Source organism: Asterias amurensis, chromosome 15, assembly GCF_032118995.1.
Source record: "Asterias amurensis chromosome 15, ASM3211899v1".
Taxonomy (NCBI): Eukaryota; Metazoa; Echinodermata; class Asteroidea; order Forcipulatida; family Asteriidae; genus Asterias; species Asterias amurensis.
Genome location: NC_092662.1, coordinates 3216542 through 3241890, shown reverse-complemented (window position 1 = coordinate 3241890; position 25349 = coordinate 3216542). Strand labels below are relative to the sequence as shown.

General features: G+C 39.2%; 2 protein-coding genes across 4 annotated transcripts; both read left to right on the top strand.

Moving 5' to 3' along the window:
• The first annotated feature begins 560 nt into the window (after positions 1-560).
• Positions 561-25041, top strand: LOC139948176 (uncharacterized). 3 transcript variants are annotated; one of them, XM_071946234.1, is made up of 12 exons: positions 561-756; positions 18327-18474; positions 18801-18937; positions 19199-19334; positions 19779-19862; positions 20671-20801; positions 21389-21489; positions 21580-21727; positions 22106-22207; positions 22525-22683; positions 23220-23315; positions 23819-25041. In XM_071946234.1, the coding sequence occupies exons 1-12, from the start codon at positions 604-606 to the stop codon at positions 23954-23956; spliced, it is 1533 nt and encodes a 510-aa protein (XP_071802335.1). In that variant the 5' UTR covers positions 561-603; the 3' UTR covers positions 23957-25041. The 3 variants fall into 3 exon arrangements, with proteins under 3 accessions (XP_071802335.1, XP_071802334.1, XP_071802336.1); XM_071946233.1 differs by lacking the exon at positions 561-756 and adding an exon at positions 17253-17491 and having other exon boundaries at positions 23819-25038; XM_071946235.1 differs by lacking the exons at positions 561-756; positions 23220-23315 and adding an exon at positions 17253-17491 and having other exon boundaries at positions 23819-25039.
• On the top strand, positions 1418-14447 carry LOC139947997 (uncharacterized). The gene is made up of 12 exons (XM_071945943.1): positions 1418-1489; positions 2693-2840; positions 4344-4480; positions 5764-5899; positions 7192-7275; positions 7779-7909; positions 8706-8806; positions 9378-9525; positions 10162-10263; positions 11344-11502; positions 13084-13179; positions 13896-14447. Exons 1-12 carry the CDS (start codon positions 1418-1420, stop codon positions 13965-13967), a joined length of 1386 nt encoding a protein of 461 aa, XP_071802044.1. The 3' UTR covers positions 13968-14447.
• Positions 25042-25349: the final 308 nt, after the last annotated feature.

The window sequence follows — 25349 nt, the reverse complement described above, 5'->3', positions numbered from 1 at the left end:
TCATGGTAACCAAACTAAGGATGGACGAAATAATAGTATGGTGCCCTGTTTGCGCAATGAATGTTAGCATTCATTACTGTTATTGGAAACAGAAAAGGAGAGCGTTGTAAATGTGTATAGGGTACTGGTCAGTGTGAATGGATTTGTTAGCAGTGATATTGTAATCTCCACATAGACGTACTGTTCCATCGGGTTTGGAAACGCACGAGCGGTGTTGCCCAATCACTGAAATCCAGTGGATAAAATGATATTCCCTGGCTCCATTCTAGCCAGTTATTTTACTTCATTACGATGGCTGCGTGCGCAACCAATACACAGAACCTCCCCTCCCCACCCCATGTGTGCACGGCCTACAGCAGTTACACGCAATCAACCACTGATATCTAGGGTAATGACAATTAAAAAAAAGTATAATAGAGATTGGTAAAATCAACTATAACATAAACTGACTCCAATCTGTTCCACGAACAACAACTTTCTCATGCAAACTAAAGCCTATTACTAGTCGATCGCGGCAATCTTGTCATCGTGAGTTTTATACAACATTTCAAAATACACAACACACTCGACGTGTACGTAGTGCACCTCAAACATCCATCAAACATGTTTTCTAAGAAGACACCATTAGTTGAGCCAAAAGCCAGTCTCCTGACAGAGGATGAGAAACGAGAATTCAGAGGCATTGACTTTCCTTTCGAGAACCTAGCCCTGGAGGGAGGTGGGGGTAAAGGCTTGGCATACATTGGAGTCGTACGGGTAAGTTTCTGAAGCTACGAGATTGAACTACTTCCTTGAAAAACTTTCCGTTTCCTGCCACCACTTGTCCAAATATTTTTATCAAAGAGGAATGTCTCATTTGAGTAAATTATACATATTATTTTATTTCATAACGAATGAAAAAGTGGTGACAGGATACGGAAACTTTCTACTTCCGATACAGCAGGATATGTAAAGCAAAACAAACCGCTGTATTTTAGGTAATTTTTATCTTTGCCTGTCCAGAAAGGCTGACAGAATGTGAAGTGAGAAGATTGGGCGTTTTAAACAACTACAAAGTTTCGAAATAATGAAATGATTTCCTCTCCTAATGAATAGCTACTATGTGTAAAGTTCCAAGTTCATGCGCGTTTTGGAAGGGCGCTCTTGTTAGCTGGTAAATTACAATATAAAAACGATTCACACCAACTGTTGGAAGCGTTCATAAATTGACTTTGAAGATAACGACGCTTCTTGATGGGTTTTATAATTACGAAAACAGATGACGACAATTAAATGGAGACCCAAACTTGTTTGTAATATCATCAGTTACACTAGTAGTTGCTAGCTCATAAATGACAATACAAAACATCCGCACCAGCTGTCGGAACCCTTGATTAACAAACAAAAAATGCGAAATTTTACCATGTGACCTTTACTAATGTGGACCTTAGTTAAAATCCACGGACGAAGTATTGCATGCTGTGGATTGGTTGCTCAGACCCTCGTGATTGTTAGGGGTGTCTTAAAAAAACATTTTCTGACTGACTTTTCTACAAGAGTATATCTCCAGGTCAATGAATGCATATCAAAAAACTGTTTCCAGCAGTTTTAGAGGCGATTTATAAGTTTTAGTAAGCATGGGAAGCGATGCGTGCTTATCTAACAAGCCATTTTCCAAAGGAATCGTGACGTCAGTGCCGGCTATTTGATGTGGAAAATAGCGCACTCAGTTTGCAAAAGCTGGTTAACTGTGTTCAAACCCAATTAGGGGGGAAAATCGTCACTGGCGTCAAGGGGTCTTTATAATAGATAAGCCGTTTTTGACTGTCGGCTGAAAAGCTGAGCGGCCGGGTGTATTTTTGACTCGAGTTGTTTATTACTAAATGCAAACTTTGAGAGTAAAATGGTTGTTAACCGGTATCTACGATGTCTATTTGGCCATAAAAAGATAAAAGTTGAAATATTGAGGTCGTCCTTAAAGGCCCGGTCACACAGGCCCCGAGAACGAGAACGAGAACGATAAAAATGCACGCCCTCGATTGGTTGAAATGCTCCACGGAGAGTACGCCCACGCCCATTCAACCAATCGAGGGCGTGCATTTTGATCGTTCTCGTCTTCGTTATCGTTATCGGGGCCTGTGTGACCGGGCCTTTATAGGCTGTTTAACCATAGCACGAGTAAATGCAGTCGATATTTGGTTTTTGACACCCAACAGACTATTTATCATCCTCGTACACGTAACGTTCGTACGCAGGTACACAGATGCACAACTGATTGGGTTCGAGGTGGGTTTCGAGGTGGGTAAACAGACGTACGGGTACCGCACGCTAAACGATGCACTATCAGTCTCACATGGCCACCGTTTCAAGCAAAAAATATAAGACATTACGTGGCGCGCTCTTTACCAATGAAAAGGCAGAATATTTGTAAGGGGTGTTATAATTCACGCTACGTCACTCACCGTGCTTTGTTCGTTCCACTCTGTCTAATTCTTATGATGAAAGGGGCAACTCTCAAAACTTGTCCAGCTTTTACTTCACAATTCTTTAATTATTCGGACATTGTGTGACACCAAATGTAAATTTTCCCATAATATGACCTGTGCAGTAGTGTCTTGCCTGCCAGAATACCCAAAGAATGTACAAGGTCACACTCATTGTAAACCAAATTCACATTGTCTGTACTTTGGTCCTATTTCGTCTTGTTCTGCAGGTACTTGAGGAATTGGATCTGATGAAGAACATCAAACGATTTGCAGGTAGCAGTGCTGGAAGTACCATTGCTACGTGTTTAGCTTTGGGATGCGACTCGTACGAATTACAGAATATCTCGGACCAAACCTCATCGCATTTAGTTTTTGGTAAAAAGACATGGTATTTCTGTACAATATTCTGCTGCTTATTTCATTTTTTTTTTTTTTTTCAATTCATAAACCACAATGGAAACTAGTTCGATTTACACAATTTGGGATCGATTCTGGTTCAAATCCCGCTCCGTGTCTAGTGTTCAACCCCAAATCAGTTTAATTACACAAAGCGTTTGTGATTGTGTGACGCTTTGCATTGTGAATAAGGATAAGTATATCTATTGACCCATTTCACCTGACGTCATTACCAGAAAAATCTTGAATGCGCCATACTGGTGGGCAATTTCACTGTGCGTTTTCATAAACTCTATGCATAGAGTATGATGTGCGTTATGCAGCGAAGTGCGCATTTTAGGCGACGCGGCGTTAACACATGTAAACCGAACTGCCCACCAACATGGTGAGCATGGCATCAGTCGCCGCGTGTGACACGCGTGCAAGGGGTCAATAGATATAGTATACAAATATTGACTGCTTCGAGTGCTATGGTTAAAACTATGACTCCCGAGGTGATCCCCGGAAAATACTGTACTATTATTATTAAGTTACAGACCTGAATGCTACAATCCACGGACGACGCGAATACAGATTGCAAACACTTTTACTTACTGTGTTGCATGTAGTGACGTGCAATCCGAAATGGTTACATACTATTAATTTATCATCCTCGTACACGCAACGGACGTCTGCTGCACGCCGTGTGCTAGTCTGTCGGACTAGCGCACGGCGCCGTGTGCTAGTCTTCGGACTAGCGCATGGCAAACCGACGCACTATCACACGGCCGTCGTCTAGCAAAACTAAGACATGTCATGTGACGCGCTCTCCCAATACTTGCAAGGGGTGTTATAATATAACTTACGGATACTATGTAGGCCTAATGATTTGCTTTTGAGGGAGTGTTGCCCTGAAAACAGCCGGTTTTGTATCGATGGTTCGAACAGTATCTAGGCTACAATGCTAGTCTTCAGGATAAAAGTTGAAGCGTTTATTTGTGTTTACGTATCCATTCGTCGTTTTGTTTAGGTGTGTTTCTCGTCACATTTAAAGGCAGTGGACACTATTGGTAATTACTCCAAATAATTATCAGCATAAAACCTCACTTGGTAACGTGTAATGGGGAGCTGTTGATAGTATAAAACATTGTGAGAAACGGTTCCATCTGAAGTGACGTAATTTTTGAGAAAGAAGTAATTTTCCGCGAATTTGATTTCGAGACCTCAGATTTAGAATAAATTTGAGGTCTCGAAATCACGCATTTGAAAGCACACAACTTCGCGTGACAAGGGTGGGTTTATCCCGCAACTCCGACTACCAATAAAGCTCAAATTTTCACATAGGTTTGTTGTTTTATGCAAATGTTGAGATACACCAAGTGAGAAGACTGGTTTTTGACAATTATCAATAGTGTCAAGTGTCTTTAAAAGAAACTTGAAAAAAAAAATACAAATACTTATTTTGGCCTATTCATGATTTTGTTTTCTTGAAAATATGGCTAGATGGTAGTGCTATAAAGCTGTTGCAACTGGTAAATCTTGTCCGTAAACTGGGCGTTCATCCAGGAGACAGGATGTTAAACTGGAACGCGGACAAGGTGCGCTCCAAGACCGGCAACGAGAACTATACCTTTCGTCAGGTAAGTCCACATATCTCTATGGTCCAATCTAGCCTGAACATGGGAGACTTTCTGGACGCTTGGTGGCAGCGGACACACCAGGTATAATCCAATGTTCTCATATAATGTGCGCATGCTCAGAACTACGTTATCAATGGAAATTTATGTGGTAGGTCTGCTGCCACCTAGCGTTCCAAAGTCTCCTATCACGCCAGAGAGTAGAGACATTTGGCCCAAGTTCATAAAGCATGTAGGCCCCTAAGCACAAACATTTGCTTAGCATGAAATTTCTTCCTTGATAAAAACAGGATTACCAACCAAGTTTCCATTTGTTGCATATTGCTTGATACTGGTATTCAGCTGTTGTTTGCTTATTCTGAAAATCACGTGGCAATTTGGCTGGTCATCCTGTTTTTATCAAGGAAGAAATTTCATGCCAAGCAAATGTTTGTGCTTACAGGCTTTATGAAATGTTTATCCGTAAAGACATGTTGCCTTTCATAACCAGTAGATTAAGGCAAGTTTTTGTACTTATGTGGATAAGTGTGAACATCAAATTTACAACAACAAAACATTGTCAATCCAATTTTTGAATTAAAGAGTAAACAATTTTCATTGAAAAAGGTGTAAACCATGACTAGAGAGTCTGCGGATTATGTACTTTATGAATACAAGACGTGCAATACACAGGGGTGTATAGGCTTGTATTAGGTTGTAGTTAGAATGTATTTAGTTTTATGTAGTCAAGTACTATAGGTTTTCTCGATCAATTTCGGCAAATGAGCAGCCAATTTAACCACCAAGCTATTCTATTTTGCGCGAAATCGAATGCTACTAAAAAGGGTCATTCTATTTTGTTTTATGGTTAGTCAAATGTAATGTTGCGTCATTTGATTTAACAAAATAATCATTCAATTTAACAATTCATAAATTGTAAGTATAAAATTAACAAACTTGAATTAGTTATTAAAAAATAATATTTGAATCGTGTTTTAGATTGTTCGTGCGTTGGCCCAACGTTATAGGGCAATGTTGGAAGTAAAAACGTCATTACGACGTCACCTTCCAATGTTAGACCAGCTGAAAAATTGTGTTTTCCAAACGTTTAACAAAAACGTCAGACGAACGTAGGACGTGCAGACGTCGGTATGCAAAAAGGCCGACGTCATAACGGGGTTAGGCCGAATATAGTTGATTGAAAAGTAAGACAAGTTCTCATTAAAGGAACATCATCTACCTAGGAAGATGTGTTACCGCAAACCCATACATGTATACATTAAGTTCTGTCTCCGTCTCCATTTTAGCTTTATAGAGACACCGGTGTGGAGCTGTGCGTTGTAGCAGCCAATTTGAATAGGATGGACACCATTTACTTCCATGTCAAGACAACACCAGATATGCCTATCTACCTTGCTACCAGGGCTTCTTGCTCGATCCCGGGTAAAGTTTGTGACAGTTTTCTCGATTCACTGCGATCCGTTTAACTCTCAAACTAATTTGCTGGAACTCTTATCAGTTTTAATAATAATTATATATAAATAAAGGTATATAAACAATAAATATCGAAGTCTTATATAGCGCACGTATCTACCAACAAGTTACTCAAGATAGGTTATTGAAGTGATGAATTCTGAGACCCAATTAAGATGCAACTTATTAGGGTTTACATGGTGCTACGGCGCAAAGCAGCAACAGCCAGGAACACCGCGGCGAACCCCTTCTCTTTTTGATAACGTGGACTGGGTTCCTTTCATGCGTTACACAACACATGGGCCAACGGCTTTACGTCCCATTCGAAGGACGAAGCAATGGTTAAGTGTCTTGCTTAAGGACACAAGTGTCACGGCTGGGGACTTGAACCCACACTCTGCTAATCAGAAACGCCAGAGTTTGAATTCGGTGCTCTTAACCGCTCGGCCACGACACTTGCATAAAGCACGATTGCACAAAGCACAATATTGGATTCGTCTTAAGATGTATTGTCACTATCACCATAGTGATCTATTTTTGTGACATCACACTATGATAAGCAATTAAGATTGACACACAAAGTTAAGATCAGTCTTAACTATTATTTGTGAAATCTGCCCTTGGTATGTGGTTGATTTCATAGCGCGCTTAACGGTAAGCAAATTTTCGTGCTTACTGTAGCAAAAAATTTGCTAAGGTGCAAGCCTATTTCACAGGTTAACAGAAAAACTAGGCGGCCATGTTGCGCGCTCACCATGGATTTGCATTGTGACGTCATTTATTTTCGGAAGATGAGCACGCCTTTTCGCGTGCTTAAGCCTGTACGGTAAGCAGTGCTATGAAATGGAAATCGCACAGTTAAAACAAAATTTGACGCTAAGCTGCTAATCACAAAAAATTGCTTAGCATGAAATTTCTTCCCTGATAAAAAAAGGATTACCAACCTAATTTCCATTTGTTGCATATTGCTTGTTGCTTGTTTTCGGCTGTTGTTTACTTATCCTTAAAATCACGTGGAATTGGTTGGTAGTCCTGTTTTTTCCAATGAAGAAAATTCATGCTAGGCCAATTTTTGTGCTTAGCAGCTCTATGAAATTGGGCCCTGGTCTGTTGACAATGTAGGGAAAACCCCAATCCACTTGCACAGCGATTCCGTCTGAGGTTTTGACAGAAATGATTGATCTTTGAAAGAAAGAACTGAAAATATAAGTATTAAATAAATGTCTTGCCCTCCACATTGATTTCAATTGTCTTTCTTGCAGTTATTTTTAGTCCGGTCAAGCATCTGGATAGCTACTTTGTTGATGGCGGTCTTCTGTGTAATTATCCGGTCCACGTTTTTGATGGTGGGTATCACGATTTTAAGAATTACTTGAGTCTGATTATTGGCCGAAATTAATACAAAGTACTTAAGACAGGGTTTTGAAGTATACCAATATATGAGACCGATTTATGTAGCACTTAAAATAGTCAAACCGAAGTAAATAAATAAATGTCGAAAACTAATAACTAAAAACTTGTACCGAAATCAGTTATAGTTTAAAGCCATTGGACACTTTCGGTAAACAATATTGTCCAAGGCCCACACTTTGTGTATCCCAACTTCTATATGAAATAACAAACCTGTGAAAATTTAGGCTCAATCGGTCATCGGAGTCGGGAGAAAATAACGGGAAAACCTACCCTTGTTTCCGCACCTTTCGCCGTGTCATGACATGTGGTTAAAATAAATCCGTAATTCTCGATATTGAGAATTGATATTGTGCCGCCTTTAAAAAAAGCAAATATGAGTCATTTACATAATAAACATAACAAGACTAACTTGTAAGCTGTCTCTGCTTGTTCCTAGGCTGGTATTTATCCATGGACCCGAAGGATAATTACTTTGCTCGATTTGGCGATCTTACCAATGCGAGTAAGAAATGGGACAAGTCAGAACGCTTCGGAGAAGTGAACGACAAGACACTGGGAGTTCTTGTAGTAAGGTTATCACGTTTCTTTCTTTCTTCCTTTGTATTTCCATTGCCATTTATTGTTGACTTTAAGAAAAGAAAAGTGATGTTGGAGTAAAGCCCATCATGCCTCAACAATGTGCTGGTTTAAACTTAATACTTATATAGTGGTCTTTTTTGTACAATTTTAGCATATTCCGAGTCAGTGCATCATGCCTGAAAAAAAAGGAAAACAGGAAAAGAAAATAAAGAAACAATTCTTATATAGCGCATTTTACAATAACATCCCTTTTAATGTTCCTCAGCTCCCTTGGGATTATACAACCTTGGCAACAGTTTGTATCGCTCCAAAGGCTTTTTCATTCACAATATCAACCTCTACCCTCGCAGGTACCCATTTATACCCCTGGGTGAAGAGAAGCAATCATAGTAGAGTATCTTGCTCAAGGACACAAGTGTCACGACCGGGATTCGAACCCACACTCTGGTGACTTAGCACCAGAACTTGAATTCGATGCTCTTACTTCGATGCTCTTAACCACTCGGCCATGACCTATAGAGCTGATATATGGACCTCTAACGTATGTCTTGAGGAAAAACTAAGTGTGGCACTACTTTTTAGTTGGTAATCTGGGTTAATTTTGGTGATTCAATAAAAAGTACAAGATGAAAAGTCAAAAGTGTTTATACCGCTCTTTCTTTTCCTCTCCAACCTTGCCTCGGTTTTGCGCTTCTAATGACAGTGCTCCCGTCTGTCTGATATCGGTTTTCTCTCTCGTTGAGTCTGATTTTACTAATTTTACTCCTGTTTTACTATCTGTTAGTTCTCAACCAGCGAGCAGGACACGATGAAAACGGTCCTTGACGATAGGGTCGTCAAGTATGGTGGGAAACCAGTCCCAACCCCAAGCACAAAATATAGCAGGTAAGCTTTCCACTTTCCATTCAACCTATTGTCTATTAAAACTGTCTTTCTTTTTCTCAAACTTCTGTTCTGTGTGCTCCTTTTCTTGATTGGTTTCTTAGAGTCCACTTATAATGTTTTGGGGTTGTTTTTAGTTTTTCCTTTTTGCATATCCACTTGTGGTCCTACCTCCTTGCTAGGACGTGACCTGACCAGTTTTTTTTTACTTGCAGAGTGTCACGGCCGAGTGGTATAAGAGCATCGAATTCAAGTTCTGGTGCAGTCACCGGAGTGTGGGTTCGAATCCCGGTCGTGACACTTGTGTCCTTGAGCAAGATTCTTTACTATAATTGCTTCTCTTCATCCAGAGGTTTAAATGGGTACCTGCGAAGGTGTGCATGAAAAAGCCTTTGGAGCGATATAAACTTTTGCCCAGGTTGTATACTCCCAAGGGAGCTGAGAAACATTCAAAGGGATGTAATTGTTAAATGCGCTATATAAGAATTGTGGTTTTTTTTTTCCTTTTCCTTTTTCGTTGAGGAACGATTGGTTTCACTCCAACAACACTTTTGTTTTTTCTTACCGATTGAAGAAAAATGCTAAAGAAAATCGAAAAGGTACAACACTCAACGGGTGAAATTAAAGAAGCAGTCAGCCGACTGATGGCAATGTTGAACGGCGCTGATGCCGATAAGAACGGTTCTATTTCTAAAGAGAAGTTCAGGACATCCTTCCAACAGGTAACACAACCATCATAGCTTGTAGACTGGCCCCTTGCATTTTTCCGCAAGGATAAAGACAGGTATTGGTTTTACAGAACCAGTGATTTCATTGGATAAACGTGACATAGCTTTTTGGTATCTGTGTTTTTGATTGGTCTGGGGTAAAAAGTTTGTCAGCTGCCCTTTCGGTCGTCTACACAAGCAACGTGCATTTGTGTTACATAATGGGTGCGCTCGATTAGCTTCCCTGGGTCGACCCCGGTGTGTGACGGGTTTTTTTTCCCAGGACGAACGTGTACAGATAATTACCCACGTTCGTCCTGGAAGAAAAAACCGCCACACACCGGGGTCGACCCAGCGAAGCTAAACGAACGCACCCAGTGTTTACGCGTATAGGATTTGACAGCCTTTCTCTATGTGAAATGAATGTATAATTGACGTATAGGCTCAAGCAAGATCACTGGTGTAATTCACGAGCCTCAAAGTTTGAAACTGTTCAGTCTGTGTTGCTTGTTGCTATTGGGCAGATGGAGACATATCTGGGGAATATTTGTGACTGTAATGATCACAACCAAGGAACTTGGCGCATAGAGCATGTCATTGGAAAAACATTTGGCATTCGCAGATTTGAACTTTGTTTGTTTTCATTTTCAGAACAGAGGGAAATTAACTGCTGATGACATTCTGTTACTCTTCGAGTGTAAGGACAACCCAGATGCTATTTTTGATATCATCGACAGCGATGGAAGTGGTAAGGTAAGAAACTAGATATATATATCCCAGCTTTAAACTATTCCTTTGACAGTCAACTGAAGATTACTTGTATGAATCTACACTTAACTGTATACAAATCTACGCTAAACTATGCATATGTAACGACTCCTAACTGTAGAATCTACAAACTAAAGTGATAGCTTAACTTGAAATACATGACAGTCTTTCCAAATTGAAAGATATCATGATGTGCAAACACAGCTGACATGTTATTATTTCAGTTTCTTAAAACATTTTCCAGCTAATTAATTTACTTTAAGTAAAAACTTAAGATTGAAAACTGATCAAAACATGGTACTTGATAATGTTGCAAGCACTATAAAACTGCTTAAAATCTTTGCAAAACAGAAACGTTACCAAACGTCGTTTGACAGAAAAAAGACTCTAAAGTGTAGATACAATGTACTCGCTTTCGGATCGTTCATTGTATTCACAAATCTAAAAATAATAATAAAAATAATAAATAATAGTAGTAATAATAAGTCTTGTAATGCTCACGTGTCCACCCTGCTGGGTGTTCAAGCCCTTCTACACCTTCTCGTCCATTCTCCTTAAAGGCAGTGAACACTATTGGTAATTTCTCAAAATAATTATTAGCATAAAACCTTTCTTGGTGACAAGTAATAGGGAGAGGTTGATGGTATAAAACATTGTGAGAAACGGCACCCTCTGAAGTGCCATAGTTTCCGAGAAAGAAGTAATTTTCCACGAATTTGATTTCGAGACCTCAAGTTTAGAACTTGAGGTCTCGAAATCAACCATCTAAACGCACACACCTTCGTGTGACAAGGGTGTTTTTTTCTTTCATTCATATCTCGCAAGTTCGATGACCGATTGAGCTCAAATTTTCACAGGTTTGTTGTTTTATGTATATGTTGAGATACACCAACTATGACGGCTAGTCTTTGACAACTACCAATAGTGTCCACTGCCTTTAACTTAATTTCGAAAAGTACAAATAATCATTGTGAACAGCAGCAGTTCGATAACAAAAGTCCCATTAAAATGTTGATCTGCAAACAATAACATATTGATAACCATAATTATGTTTTATTAAAACAGATTGAGTACGTAGAGCTTGTCCAACTAGGAACCAGACGAGGAGTGGACTTACTGCAGACTCTAAGTGGATATGAACGGCGTGAGATCAGCGGTATCACCGAGTTACTCGGATCACTAGTCGATACTTTGCTTCTCAATGTGCAACGAGTCACAACAAGAGTGAGTAGTTGATTAAACTTTTTTTCTTTAAAGAGGATGGTCGTGAATCCCTCTTGTGAGAGCTGGGCCCAATTTCATAGAGCTGCTTAAAGGGTCTATAGAACTTTTGTAGGACAAAAAACACAATGTCCACAGATTTACACTAAACTTACACAGTTCGAAGATAATGATAGTAGAAAGCTTCCCTGAAAATATTACGTGCTGAGGTGCTGTAGTTTTTGGGAAACGAGTAAAACAATGTCATGAAAATAATTTTCGTCTCATGAGACAAAAATTATTTTAATCATTTACAAACGTATTTTCATGACATTGTTTTACTCATTTCTTAAAAACTACTGCACCTCAGTAAGTAATATTTGAAGGGAAGCTTTCCACTATCATTATCTTCAAATCCTGTAAGTTTAATGTAAATCTATGGACATTTTGAAAAGGTACCCAAATCCTTTAAAGGCAGTGAACACTATTGGTAATTGTCAAAGATCAATCTTCTAACTTTGTGTATCTCACAAAATTCTGCCTAAGCAAACAAATTCAGATTGTCGGCCAAGACAACAGCTAAATTAAATACTTGGCACAATACTAGTCACAAGCAAAGAATATGGCATGAAACTTTGGGCTGTAACATGTGTAAAATAAGCAAGCTATTTTCGTGCTTAACTATTTTTTTTTTTGCGTAAAGGCAGTGGACACTATTGGTAATTACTCAAAATAATTATTCGCATAAAACCTTTCTTGGTGACGAATACTGGGGAGAGGTTGATGGTATAAGACTCTGTGAGAATCGGCTCCCTCTGAAGTGCCATAGTTTTCGAGCAAAAAGTAATTTTCCATGAATTTGATTTCGAAACCTCAGATTTAGAACTTGAGGTCTCGAAATCAACTATCTAAACGCACACAACTTCGTGTGACAAGGGTGTTTTTTCTTTCATTATTATCCCGCAAGTCCGATGACCGATTGAGCTCAAATAATTGTCACAGGTTTGTTATTTTATGCATATGTTGAGAAACACCAACTGTGAAGGCTAGTCTTTGACAATTACCATTAGTGTCCACTCCCTTTAAGCAGCTCTATGAAATTGGCCCCTGGTAATACTGTAAGTCGTACAACATTTTTTTTTCACTCTAATTTCTCCAAAGAGCAGTGGCTTGGTGGAGACATAGACCATTGCACTTAATCTACAATCTCGAATTCGAACATCTGAAAGCACACAGAATGTGTGCAACAAGGGTAGTGCTTTTTCTTCCATTATTCTCTCGCAACTTCTACTACCAATTGAGCTCAAATTGTCAGGGGTTTATTAGTATTTTGTGCTTCTGTTGAGATACACCCAGTGAGAGACTGGTCTTTTACAATTACCAAAGGTGTCCAGTGTCTTTAATAGGCTCATAGTTTCCCGTATGAAGGGGGGGGGGGAGTGGATTCCCCTGTGACACCCAGCTGTGTGTGTTGCTATGAGTCCTGCTTGGGGCGGATTCCCCTGTGACACCCAGCTGTGTGTGTTGCTATGAGTCCTGATTATGTACCCCCCGTCCGTTCACAGCTTTCCATGTGTTTCTAACTACTAAATTGTTATTTTTCAGAGTTCGGATTACCCTCGCACCATTGGTATCAATACGAGGTATTTGGATACTTTGGATTTTGATTTAGAGACAGCCGATAAGACTTTTCTCATGGAGGTATTAATTTAAGATAGTTAAAGGGTAGCGACGAGTTCTTAAACGGCCGATTAAAACCGACATGGTCGCTGCCGTGTGATCTGATGAAGGCCCTCGCATTAGGCTCGGGCTTTATCGCACGGCAGCTACCCTGCAAAGTTTTAAACGGCCGTTTAAGAACGAGTCCCAATTTTTTATTCCCATTCATAAATGCATTTTTGGTTAAAAGGCGTAACATTAAAGTATTTAATTATATATCTATGGTTGGTGGTCATTAGATTTGTGTGTAAACGCCGTGTCGCCTAAAATGCGCACTTTACTGAATAACACACGTTGACATTGACCACCAAAATGGCCCATCTAGAATTATTCTGATGATGACGTCAGGTGAATAGGGTCAATAAACAGAGCTCCAGCTGGTCATTGTCAACCGTTTAAACACCCCCAGGTGACGCGCTCTCCACCAATAGGAATAGCGAAACTGTCTGAGGTATTTATGAATATAGATTGAAGCAGATCCAACTAAAAGTAGAACAATGAATGTTCACAAATGGTTGTCAGGATTAGGCGTGTATATTAAATAAGAATAGCGCACACAAAGTACTGTTTGCCAGTAACAAATAGAATAGTAGCGATAGAATGGCTCCGGTGTGCCTGGATATAGACCTTATGCATTGACGTCATCCAGCCGCATCAATACATTGGTGTCTTATAAAGTTTCTTTGGTCTCAAAACAGTGTGGAAAGCAAGCAACTTTGAGCTTCCTGCGAGAGTACATGGCTACCAGCAAACAACCCAAGGAAGGTTAGAGACAGAGACCAACGAATTACGCAAACACCCAAGACCAAGGTAATAACGGACCAATCACACGTGAGAAACGGCAACAGTAATCGAGCAGGTCATGCTGGGGAAAAAATGGCGCGGTGAGATCGATCACCCCTGGGAACGAGGTTGACGCCAACTCCCTTCCAAATGCACCTTTGACCTTTCACTTGTTTCACCGTGGAGATACGCAGTCAAATCCTCTACTCGTTAATCAAACAACATTACATGCAGGTACAAGCCTAGAGCAAGGACCAGGCAAGGACCAGTTGGTCCTTGCTCTGTTGGTCCTTGCTCTGTGGTACATGTACGTCATAATTACAGTTTACACCGCATGCAGACGACTCAAAGTACCGTCTGACAAACATCAGTTTGGACCAATCAAATCACAGAACAAGGGGAAGCTTACGTCAAAAAAATATTTGTTTGGACCAATCAAATAACAGTTATGGGAAGCTTAAGTCATACATTCATTTCTATTAACCAATCAAATTACAGTAATGGTAAGCTTACGTCCTACAAACATCACTTCGGACCAATCAAATCACAGTAATGGGAAGCTTACGTTATACATTCATTTCTATTAACCAATCAAATTACAGTAATAATGGTAAGCTTACGTCATTGTACATTTATCCAATGAAATCATTCCAATGAAATCATTTTTTTTTTATCTTCAAAATGAGAAGCAATATTTATACTTTCAGTTACGCAGGGTGCGTGGTTATACGCGTTTAATAACTTTTGGCTTGCCATATTTAAAATGGAATTATGTCGAACAAAATTGTGTATTTAATTATTATGTGTAATATGGTTTGCGGTAATATCATGTTTGTATCTACTTGCCAGGTAGAGTTTTATTTTTAATGAACTGTCTTTCTTCATTTTACCATCGCGGATTTCGGATTGTTCGGGAGACTTCTCAGTTCTAAAAAGAACTGACCTGCGTTTTATAAACTACTCCGGACGGATAAGAAATAGAAAGTTGGCTGGGTCTACAATTTTAGCTTATGGGATTGTTATAATTTACGGACTGAGTTTCCGAATTGGTATCCCGTGACGTTTATTAGACTAACTTGCTCTTGTCATCTTCAGATGACCGAAGAGATATATATTAAGTGTGTTTTAAGCATCGAAAACGGATTAAAGGTCTCTTAAGAAGAAAAATAATACTATAATATTTTATTCATAAATTTTAACAAGATGCGTTAATATTATTTACTAGTATCGGCTGGGGAAACATGTTCCTTTAAAATATTGTTTTTAACACTATTTAGTTGTAATAGTTCAATCTGTCCCCCTTGTAGCGACAGAAAATCCTACGGCAATTGCTCGTGGCAATTTGAAATGTGAATTGACGTAAAAGCAACGACAAGATGCAAAATTTACTGAGAGCCCTTTTTGTGTTTCAAGTTGTATTTTGTATCAAACATGTGAACACAGTTTCTTTCGGTAGAGTGAGCTGGAGCCCGAAGCAGTTTCCATTCAGGGAATAAATACTGCTTCATATAGTTTGTTTACAAAATTAATTTATTTAACCTCCTCGGATAATATTGAGTTCAATTTTATTATTGTGGTTTTACTACTCTAATCTTTCGTCTGTTACGCGTAATAAATGTTTACGCTAACACCTTGTGTGTGTGTTAAACGTAGTGGTTCTCTGTCTCTGTCAAAAAATAATATTTATTTCAATTGTGCAAAGTGAATTGGGTTTATGCCTTTATTCGGCAATAAAACTTTGAAAATGCACTTGATCCAAAACCTGTTTGTTTCATTTCTGAAAACTTGCCTTGATTTTAACAGTGTGGAGGAAAACACATTGATTTTGGTTTACTCTGTACTTTTCTTGGTTTGACCCTTTTAAAAGTGTGTATAAGCACTGTATCAGTACGTTCCTGAGTTTAGGTGAGAAAAATACTAACTTTCAAGGAAGGTACACGTTTGGTAATTGTCAAAGACCAGTGCTCTCACTGGGTGTATCCCATTATAACCATAAAATAACAAGCCTGTGAAAGCCTGGGCTCAATTGGTCATCGAAGTTGCGAGAAAAAGATGAAAGAAAAAACCCTTGATGGGCGAATTTGTGTGCTTTTAGATAGTAATAAATGAATTCTAGCTAGAAGTCTTACATTATTTTAGTGAGAAATTGCTTCTTTCTCAAAATCTATGCTACGATCAGAGGGAGCTGTTTCTCACAATGTTTGATACTATTAACAGCACTCCCATGCTCGTTAAACAAGTCAGTTTATAAGTTAATATTTTTTACCAAACTTGTACCTTCCCTTTAAACGGCAGTAAAATAACGAAGTTTGATTGGGATTCTATGAATCCATTATGACGTAGATTTGATCCCGTTCTCGTTTGGGAGGTCCCTGTTAAAACATATCACGCCAACTAGCAAACAACCGCATCACCGTCAAAATATAGTTTTCTGGCGTTGGCACGGGATTGGGACTTGAGTCAAGTGTTATATTATAATAAAAAAAAAATTGTTTTTAATTTGGGGGCTAATCATCCTTACTTGCGTTCCTTGCTCTATGCTCGCAGCTAAGAGCTGAATTGTGAAGGACGCGGCTACAACGTGTTCGAGAAGCAGGCATGCAAGGGCGCCTTTGGCTGCCAGCCACATCAACCCATTATGACCACGGAGCACATCCAAGATCGAAAGTGTTTGATTTTTTTCCCGAGGGAGGAAAACCGGATGGTCTGGGAAACCCTCATGGCACAGCAGAGAACCAACGCACAACTCAACTCACAGATGGCCCTGGCAGGGAATTAAACCGGGGTCACCTTAAACCATGCCACCATTTAAGTAGCGAAGGAGATCACATGACGTAGGAAGGAGATCAAAAGATGGCTGTGCTCACCGGCGAGCTAGATCATCTCTAAATAGGATTTGAAACTTTGCATGGTGGATCATCTCTAGTTTACCTGTGGAATGTACCTGTGTGATAGAAAGAATGTACCTGTGTGATAGAATATGTAAGGTATACACGTAGTTGCCCAACAACAAAAGAATGGCAGGTGATCTCTTGCGAAAGTTGTGTGCGAAACCAATGTAGTGTGCAAAGACCCCCCCCCCCCCTACTATCGTCCAATCTGCGTGAATAGACCATGCTCTTTGCAATAATGCCTTTACTCTCTACTATGTGCACTTCCTACAACAGTTACGTAATCAACTGGACTAAGCTTTAAGCTGAACTCCAATTGTCCGCGAGCAACAACTATTCCCATGCAAAGTAAAGCCTGGTCTCAGCAGTGTTGTCATTGCGACTTCTATTTATTATGAATACATCTCATCTCAAAAATACACAACTCACTCACGTATACGTTAGTGCCCATCAAACCTCCATCAAACATGTTTTCTAAGAAGACACCATCAGTTGAGCCAAAAGCCAGTCTTCTGACAGAGGATGAGAAACGAGAATTCAGAGGCATTGACTTTCCTTTCGAGAACCTAGCCCTGGAGGGAGGCGGGAGTAAAGGCTTGTCGTACGTTGGAGTCGCACGGGTAAGTTCACGTAGCGTTTACCAGGGGAGGTTGGACGGACGAACGATGGAATATAAGTTGACCAATGAATTAATGATCAAGAGGTTTATTAGTTAACAAACTACAAGGAGTCACAAAATGAAATATGAAGGGTGTAGGAAATGCTGACGGCATCACCGGAGAACCAACTGCAATGAACAAAGGCAGAAAGCTATAGCGATTGGTTACTTTAACCCGTACACGAGTTAGAGTACAGCTGGAAGAATTTGTAATCTTATCTTTACGAGGTTGAAATACTTCCCGGGAAAACTTCCACAACTTGTTCACTCATTTTTACAAAAAGCAGTATCATATTTGAGTAATTGTTTTTCAAAAAGATTGTAAAGGTGGCGGCAGGATGTCCAGGCTGACAGAATTTAGAATGAGCAGAACAGACACTTTGAAGTTTTACAAAGTTTCGAAATTCTGCATTCTGAAACAATGAGCCACTTTCCAGGTCTAAATTTTTTCAACAATTTCACAATTTTGAAGAATTACAAATGGATGAAAACAACGTTATATCCGTATGGACCGTATAACCCTGTTTCAACCCTAGGAGATAGGTGACAACGGCCTCTGGAAAAGATTTATAGCCGACACCTTGAAGTGGCCTTCAGGCCTTGTGTGTCTGGCGTGTGTCTGTCTTACATTTTAAAAAAAGGGTTATACATAAATATTCACAAAGTTATATGGAGGATATTTGAGCGGCAACTGACAATAATTTCACGATATAATACTATAGCCTACTACAGTAATTCCCTATAGTGCATATACAAAATGTACTACATGGTCCTAATAGGTCTCTTTCTCCGAACAGGTATTTGAGGAGTTGGGTCTAATGAAGAACATCAAACGATTTGCAGGTAGCAGTGCTGGAAGTATCATTGCTACCTTTTTAGCTTTGGGGTGCGACTCGTACGAAATACAGAAACTGTTGGACCCGAACTTCTCACCGTTAATTTATGGTAAAATAGATGGTATCTTTATACTCCTTAAACATTACACTTAAATCAATGATCAAGTAATAAATCACACAGGAAACTAGTTATGGGTGAATTTTACAAAATGTTGAGTTCAACATCGGTTTTAAATCCCATTCCATGTCTTCGTTCAACCAAAATAATTTTAATCGATTAGACAAAGCGTTTATTTATTTGTATTTATTCAATCTTGTTGTTTTAAGGCGTGTTTGAATCTGATCAACTAAAAGTAAACACATTTCAAGAAATCAAATAACAGAGTTAAATCAAATTCTAACAAATTTGCATGTTTTTCCCGAAAATATGTCAAGATGGTAGTTGGGGATGGCTAGGGCAACTGGTAAATCTAGTCCGTAAACTGGGCGCACATCCGGGAAACAAGCTTAAGCACTGGATAGCTGGCACGGTTCTCAACAAGACCGGCAACAAAAACTATACCTTCCGGCAGGTAAGTCAAATCTAAGCCTGGAAGACTGACGTCACAGAGATGTCATTGTCATAGACCCATTGATCTCGATTATGAGATCCTAACCTTTTGGCAAGTACCCAATGCGCAAGCGCTAACGGTTGAATTGGGTTCATGCTGGTCTAACTTGATCGCCAGCTAGACCAGCATGCACCTCATTACACGCCACATCGAGCACCAAATACGAGCTGGACCCATCACAGTTTTGTAACCAAGTTCCGTATATACGTCGATCCATTTCAGCTTTATAAAGAGAGCGGTGTGGAGCTGTGCATTGTGGGAGCTGATTTGAATAAGATGGACGCCGTTTACTTCCATGTTAAGACCACACCGGATATGCCTATCTACCTCGCTGCCAGGGCTTCTGCCTCGATCCCAGGTACAGTTTTGTGACAATTTACTCGATTCACTGCACCTTTAATCGGCCGAGTTGGTCTTTAAAAAGCATTTGAAACCGTTTGTTATGAAATGCATTATGGTTAGAAAGATGTTGTAAAAGTAGAATACAATGGTCCACACAAACATGCCTCGAAATTGCACGGTTTTCCTTTTACCTCGTCGGCCATTTATGGGAGTCACATTTTTGACTCCCAATGGCCGACCGTGTTAGTTCGCGACGTAAAATGAAAACCGTGCAATTTTGAGTGATACTTGTGTGGATCATTATATTCTACTTTTTAAAACATCTTTCTGTGCAATTTGTAAGTGAAGTCTAAATGAAAAAGTAATGTGAAAAAATTACTGTTATTTTGCGGGGACTGTTTAAGCAGTTTCCAAAAAATCATTTGTTAGCTCTTAATATTGAATTCAATTTTCATTGCAGCTGTTTTAAGACCCGTCAAGTTTCGACAGAGTTTCTTCGTGGATGGCGGTCTTCTTTGTAATTATCCGGTCCACGCTTTTGATGGTAGGTATTAAATTGAAACATTAAGAGTAACGTATAGGCCTATGCGACCTCCGAAGGATGATGTAATAAGTGATCAAAACGGTAGCGAGAATTCTTTTTAAACTACCGTTTCAAACCGGCAGGGTCGTGGCCGTGTGATAAAGTCCCGAGCCGAAGGCGTGGGCCTTTATCGCCGTGCCACGACCCGGCCCTGTAAGGTTTTAAACGGCAGTTTAAGAACGAGTCACTACTCGTTTATTCCCATTCATGAATGCCTCTTTGGTTAAAAGGCATGATAAAAGCATACAACTTTGTAAAACTGATCCGTTTTTCGACGTCCTGGAGCTCTGTAAGTGTTTTTTGTTTTTAGACTGAGACAGTTTTCAGATATGCATTTATTCGCGTATCCGAAATCCGTATCCGAAATCCGTATCCGAAAACAACCGGCTATAAACAACTCCAGCTGGTTATCATCGACCGTTTAAACAACCCCACATGACTCGATCTCCACCAATGGGAATAGCGAAACAGCCTGAGGTATTTTTGAATGACGGTTTAATGACTTTCTGTTGCTCGTTACCAAGTAAGATTTATGCTAATAATATCATTTTACAAATTTGTATTTACCAAACGTGTCCAGGGGTCGATTTCACAAAGAGTTAGGACTAGTCCTAACTTAGGACTAGTCCTAGGAGATATTTACAAATTGCATGGATAGTCCTAGGTTAGGGCGAGTAACTGGTCCTAACTCGAGATAAGATTAATCACAACTCTTTGTGAAATCCACCCCAGAGCCTTTAACTTGTAAGATCTTTCTGCTTCTACTTAGGCTGGTATTTATCTATGGACCCCAAGGATAGTTACTTTGCTCGATTTGGCGATCTTACCAATGCGAGTAAGAAATGGGACAAGTCAGAACGCTTCGGAGAGTTAAATGACAAGACACTTGGAATACTTCTGGTAGGTTATAAGTTAACGTTGATCTCATTTTTGTTTTGGCAATACGTATTGTCCCATAAATCACTTGAAGACAGTGTCTACTCTTAGGAATTGTCGAAGACATACACTTTGTGTATCCCAATATATGCATAAAAAACAGTGAACATTTGGGCTTAATTGGTCAGTGAAGTTCCAAGAAAATATTGTGAGAAACAACACTCTTGTCGACAACAGTTTTGATTAACTCAAAATCGAAAAAGGATGATGCCGTACCCACCTTCAAACATCCTTCTCGCTCTTCTTCGCACCTAGTGCTTTAATATTCCGGACGCCTACCCTCTGGAGATCAAGATCAAAACATAGGGACTCCGTAGGGAAATTCTAAAGACTTGGTTGCTCCACGAGGAATTTTGTGTACAAAGCCTCTGGAAAATCTTAAGAACTGGGGCAATTGAAAGAACAAAAGGAATATCTACAGGGATGCACACAAGGGATGTGTGTATTTATCCCAGTAAAAAAAAATGGATGACAATTTCTACTTACGAAAGTGCTTATATTTCGTAAATTTTTAATTCCTGTTTTTTTTTTTTTTTTTTTACTGTTGTTAGTTCTCAACCAGCGAGCAGGACACGATGAAAACGGTCCTTGACGATAGGATCGCAAAGTATGGTGGGAAACCAGTCCCAACCCCAAGCACAAAACTTAGCAGGTAAGCTTTCCACTTATCATTCAACTTACTGTCTATTAAAACTGTCTTTCTTTTCTCAAACTTCTGTTCTATTTTTCTTACCGATTGAAGGAAAATGGCAAAGAAGAATGAAAAAGTACAGAACTCAACGGGTGATATTAAAGAAGCAGTCAGCCGACTGATGACAATGTTGAACGGCGCTGATGCCGATAAGAGTGGTTCTATTTCTAAAGAGGAGTTCAGGACATCTTTCCAACAGGTAACACAACCATCATAGCTTGTAGACTGGCCCCTTGCCTTTTTCCTCAAGAATAAAGACAGGTAATGGTTTTACAGAACCAGTGATTTCATTGGATACATTGATTTAATTGATTTGTTTTGATTGGTCCGAAGTTTGGCAGCTGCATTTTCGGTCGTCTCAGCTTGCATTTGTCTTGTAGATAATGTGTAATGTACACATGTACATATGATTTTACTGCGTTTTCAATGTGTAATGAATGTAGGTGAAAGGTGATTATGGACATGATTGAAGTAGGCTTAAAGACAGTTGACACTATTGGGATTGTCAAAGACCAGTCTTCTCACGTGGTGTTTCTCAAAATATGCATAAAACAACATACTTTTTATTCACTTTTAGAACAGAGGAAAATTAACTGCTAATGACATTCGGTTACTCTTTGAGTGTGAGGACAACCCAGATGCTATTTTTGATATCATCGACAGCGATGGAAGTGGTGAGGTAAGAACGAATAATTAACCTACAGTTTAATTTCAAAAGTACAAGTGTATATTGTGAGCAGCAGTTTGAAGAAAACAATTTATAGCTTGTATAGCACAGCTTTAGAACTGCACAGGTCGTGGGTTCGAGTCACACCCGAGTAATAATGTGTCTGTGTTTTTTTGTTCACAGCACACGGGAAAGTACTAAGTATACAGTGTTAACTAATACACATCGGTGTAATGGGTGAAACCGAAATTACTATTCTTTATCCTCGATGCAAATTTAACATTTAAAAAAGCTCATATTTATGTTAACTTTTTTGTAATCAAACACAGATTGAGTACACAGAGCTTGTCCAACTAGGAGCCAGACGAGGAGTGGACTTACTGCAGACTCTAAGTGGATATGAACGGCGTGAGATCAGCAGTATCACCGAGTTACTTGGGTCACTTGTCGATACTTTGCTTCTCAATGTGCAACGAGTCACAACAAGAGTGAGTAGCGCCGATCCACTTAGCTCCGCCCCATTGCGTATTGACCAATCACAACTCAAAGAAGGTCCGACAAAATAAAGTCCGACATCCGTGCGCGTATCTTGGTGCGCGCGGCAGAGAAAGGCATTGGAGAACCCCGTGTTCTTGCTCAAACGTGCGTCGTGCGCAGAGCCTAATGGATCGGTCTAAGAACTATGACTTTGAGCAAGCTAGTCAACAAAAACATGTGACAAAAGACGAAACGTAGAGTCTTACCAAACAGACAGGTGGTTCAGCGTGAGATTATTTTCGAACTGTGTACAAACTTCTTGTGATAGCGCCCTCTTTTGAATGGACTCCAGAAGTTTCCAACAATGGGAGACAAACTCTCTCTTTTTTCTGGGGGGAAATTTGTGTTCCTTCAAACCAACTTTACTCTGGCTTAAAGATGTCGCATTCAGAAAAAATAACTCCCATTTTGTTCGTAAGCTTAAAGACCCGATTGTTTGCTTGGCTCTATTCACATCTTTTCATTTTTTTCTTACTGAATTGTTCAGAGTTCTGATTTCTCCCGCACCATTGGTATCAACACCAAGTATTTGGATGCTTTCGATTGGGACATGGAGAGAGCAGATAAGAACTTTCTCATAGAGGTAAATCAAGCTTGAATTTGGGTTGAATAATTAAAGAATAATTGGAAAGCCGACTGTGACAAGGGGCCTTAAAGACAGTGGACACTATTGATAATTTGCGAGATAATAATGAAAGAAAAAACACCCTTGTCACACGAAGTTGTGTGCGTTAAGATGGTTGATTTCGAGACCTCAAGTTCTAAATCTGAGGTCTCGAAATCAAATCAGGGAAAATTACTTCCTCCTCGAAAACTGTATCACTTTAGAGGGAGCCGTTTCTCACAATGTTTAATACCACCAACCTCTCCCCATTACTCGTCACCAAGTAAGGTTTTATGCTAATAATTATTTTGAGAAATTACCAATAGTGTTCACTGCCTTTAAAAAAAAGGGATGCGGGTACACTTATGGTAAAGAAAGAACACTGTTTAATTTTGTGTATGGAATATCGTGTGCAACGTCACTTTGTCATCACTTCATAGATCCTTGCCTCATGTTATAGTCTCTTTTTGGTCCAAATACAGTGTGGAAAGCAAGCAACTTTGAGCTACCTACGAGAGTACATGTCTACCAGCAAACAACCCAAGGAAAGTGAGAAACTTATCACCGTCGAGACTCGTGAAACTGGTATCGAAGCAATATTTGAAAAAATGACAAAATGAGTAATCTGTACATTATGACGTCACACTCCGAAGCTCGTGAATTACGCCAGAAAGCTACACAAAGACTACGTCAATCCACTTCCAGATGCACCTTTTGACCTTAAACGCCTACCTGAGCGGAATGTTTTCAACGGAAATGGTATTTTAACTTGTTTGTAATGCACTTGTTCACCTTTTTAATGTGATTTTGATATTCTGAATATTTCGTAATTATAGATCCAAAAAGATTATTATTTTTACACAATTGAAATCTATTTATAGCCATATGACTCGATTTCCTTATTCATTGAAAACATTTTCAGTGAAATTCAACAAAGTTTACGACTTGACATTTTCGTTCAAGCAGGTTTTTAATTTCAAGTGGAGCTACGCAGTCAAATCCACGGTACAAACATGCACTTATATCAACATAAAAAACAAGTACAAATACAAGTGTACAACCGATGCAGAGTTTGAAGATTCTGGTAGCCCCAATTCGGAGGCGGATTGGGTTTCAAACTTCTTGCTTTGGACCATGAGGCCAACAGGTTTTTTTTTTTTCCATAATCTTTGTAAATCTTTTTTTTTTATCGGTGTTTTATATTTCATTGTATTCTCGTATTTTTAACTCTTTGAAATTTATATATTTATTTATGTCTTTGTAGTTTGACTGCAATTCAGCCTCTGGCTGCAATTGTCTTTGTTTTTAATAAACCTTTTATAATCAAATCAAATCAAATGCAGAACCCCGTAATGTTTTTCTACACAGTTTGTGTATCAGGGTTTAATTAATATAATTTTGTTTTGGTATACTACTGAAATTGATATATTATTTTTCGTATGTTTTGATAAGTTTTTCTTGTCTGTCTTAATCTTATGTTTACATCAACTTTAAAGTGTTTATGAATGGTTTGTCTGAAACGTTTGTTCTGTGAGAAGTTCATAAATGCCTTGCCATTCGGGACCTTTTAATGTGAATATCCATTGTATAATAAATAAAAAACATCTGCCCGTAATATTGTATTTTTCTAGATATTAAAAAAAGGAATACATGTATAATAATAAAATAAATAGTAAAAAAATAAAGGAATAGTACAGAGTTGTTTTTGCTACAGCTGCCGGCAGTGTAGGCAATTTCTGTAGTCCACCGTATACATTTGTACAAAACTGACACACCTTTACTGAGATCGATCGACCATCATGGGTCACGAGAAAATAGTGAAAACCGATTACACATTATTTTTGCATGACATCGTTATTTTTAAAGACAGTGGACACTGGTAATTGTCAGAGACCAGTCTTCTCACTTGGTGTATCTCAACATATACATAAAATAACCAAGCTGTGAAAGTTTGAAATTTCAGAGTGAGCCGTTTCTCACAATGTGTTATACCATCAACCTCTCCCTATTACT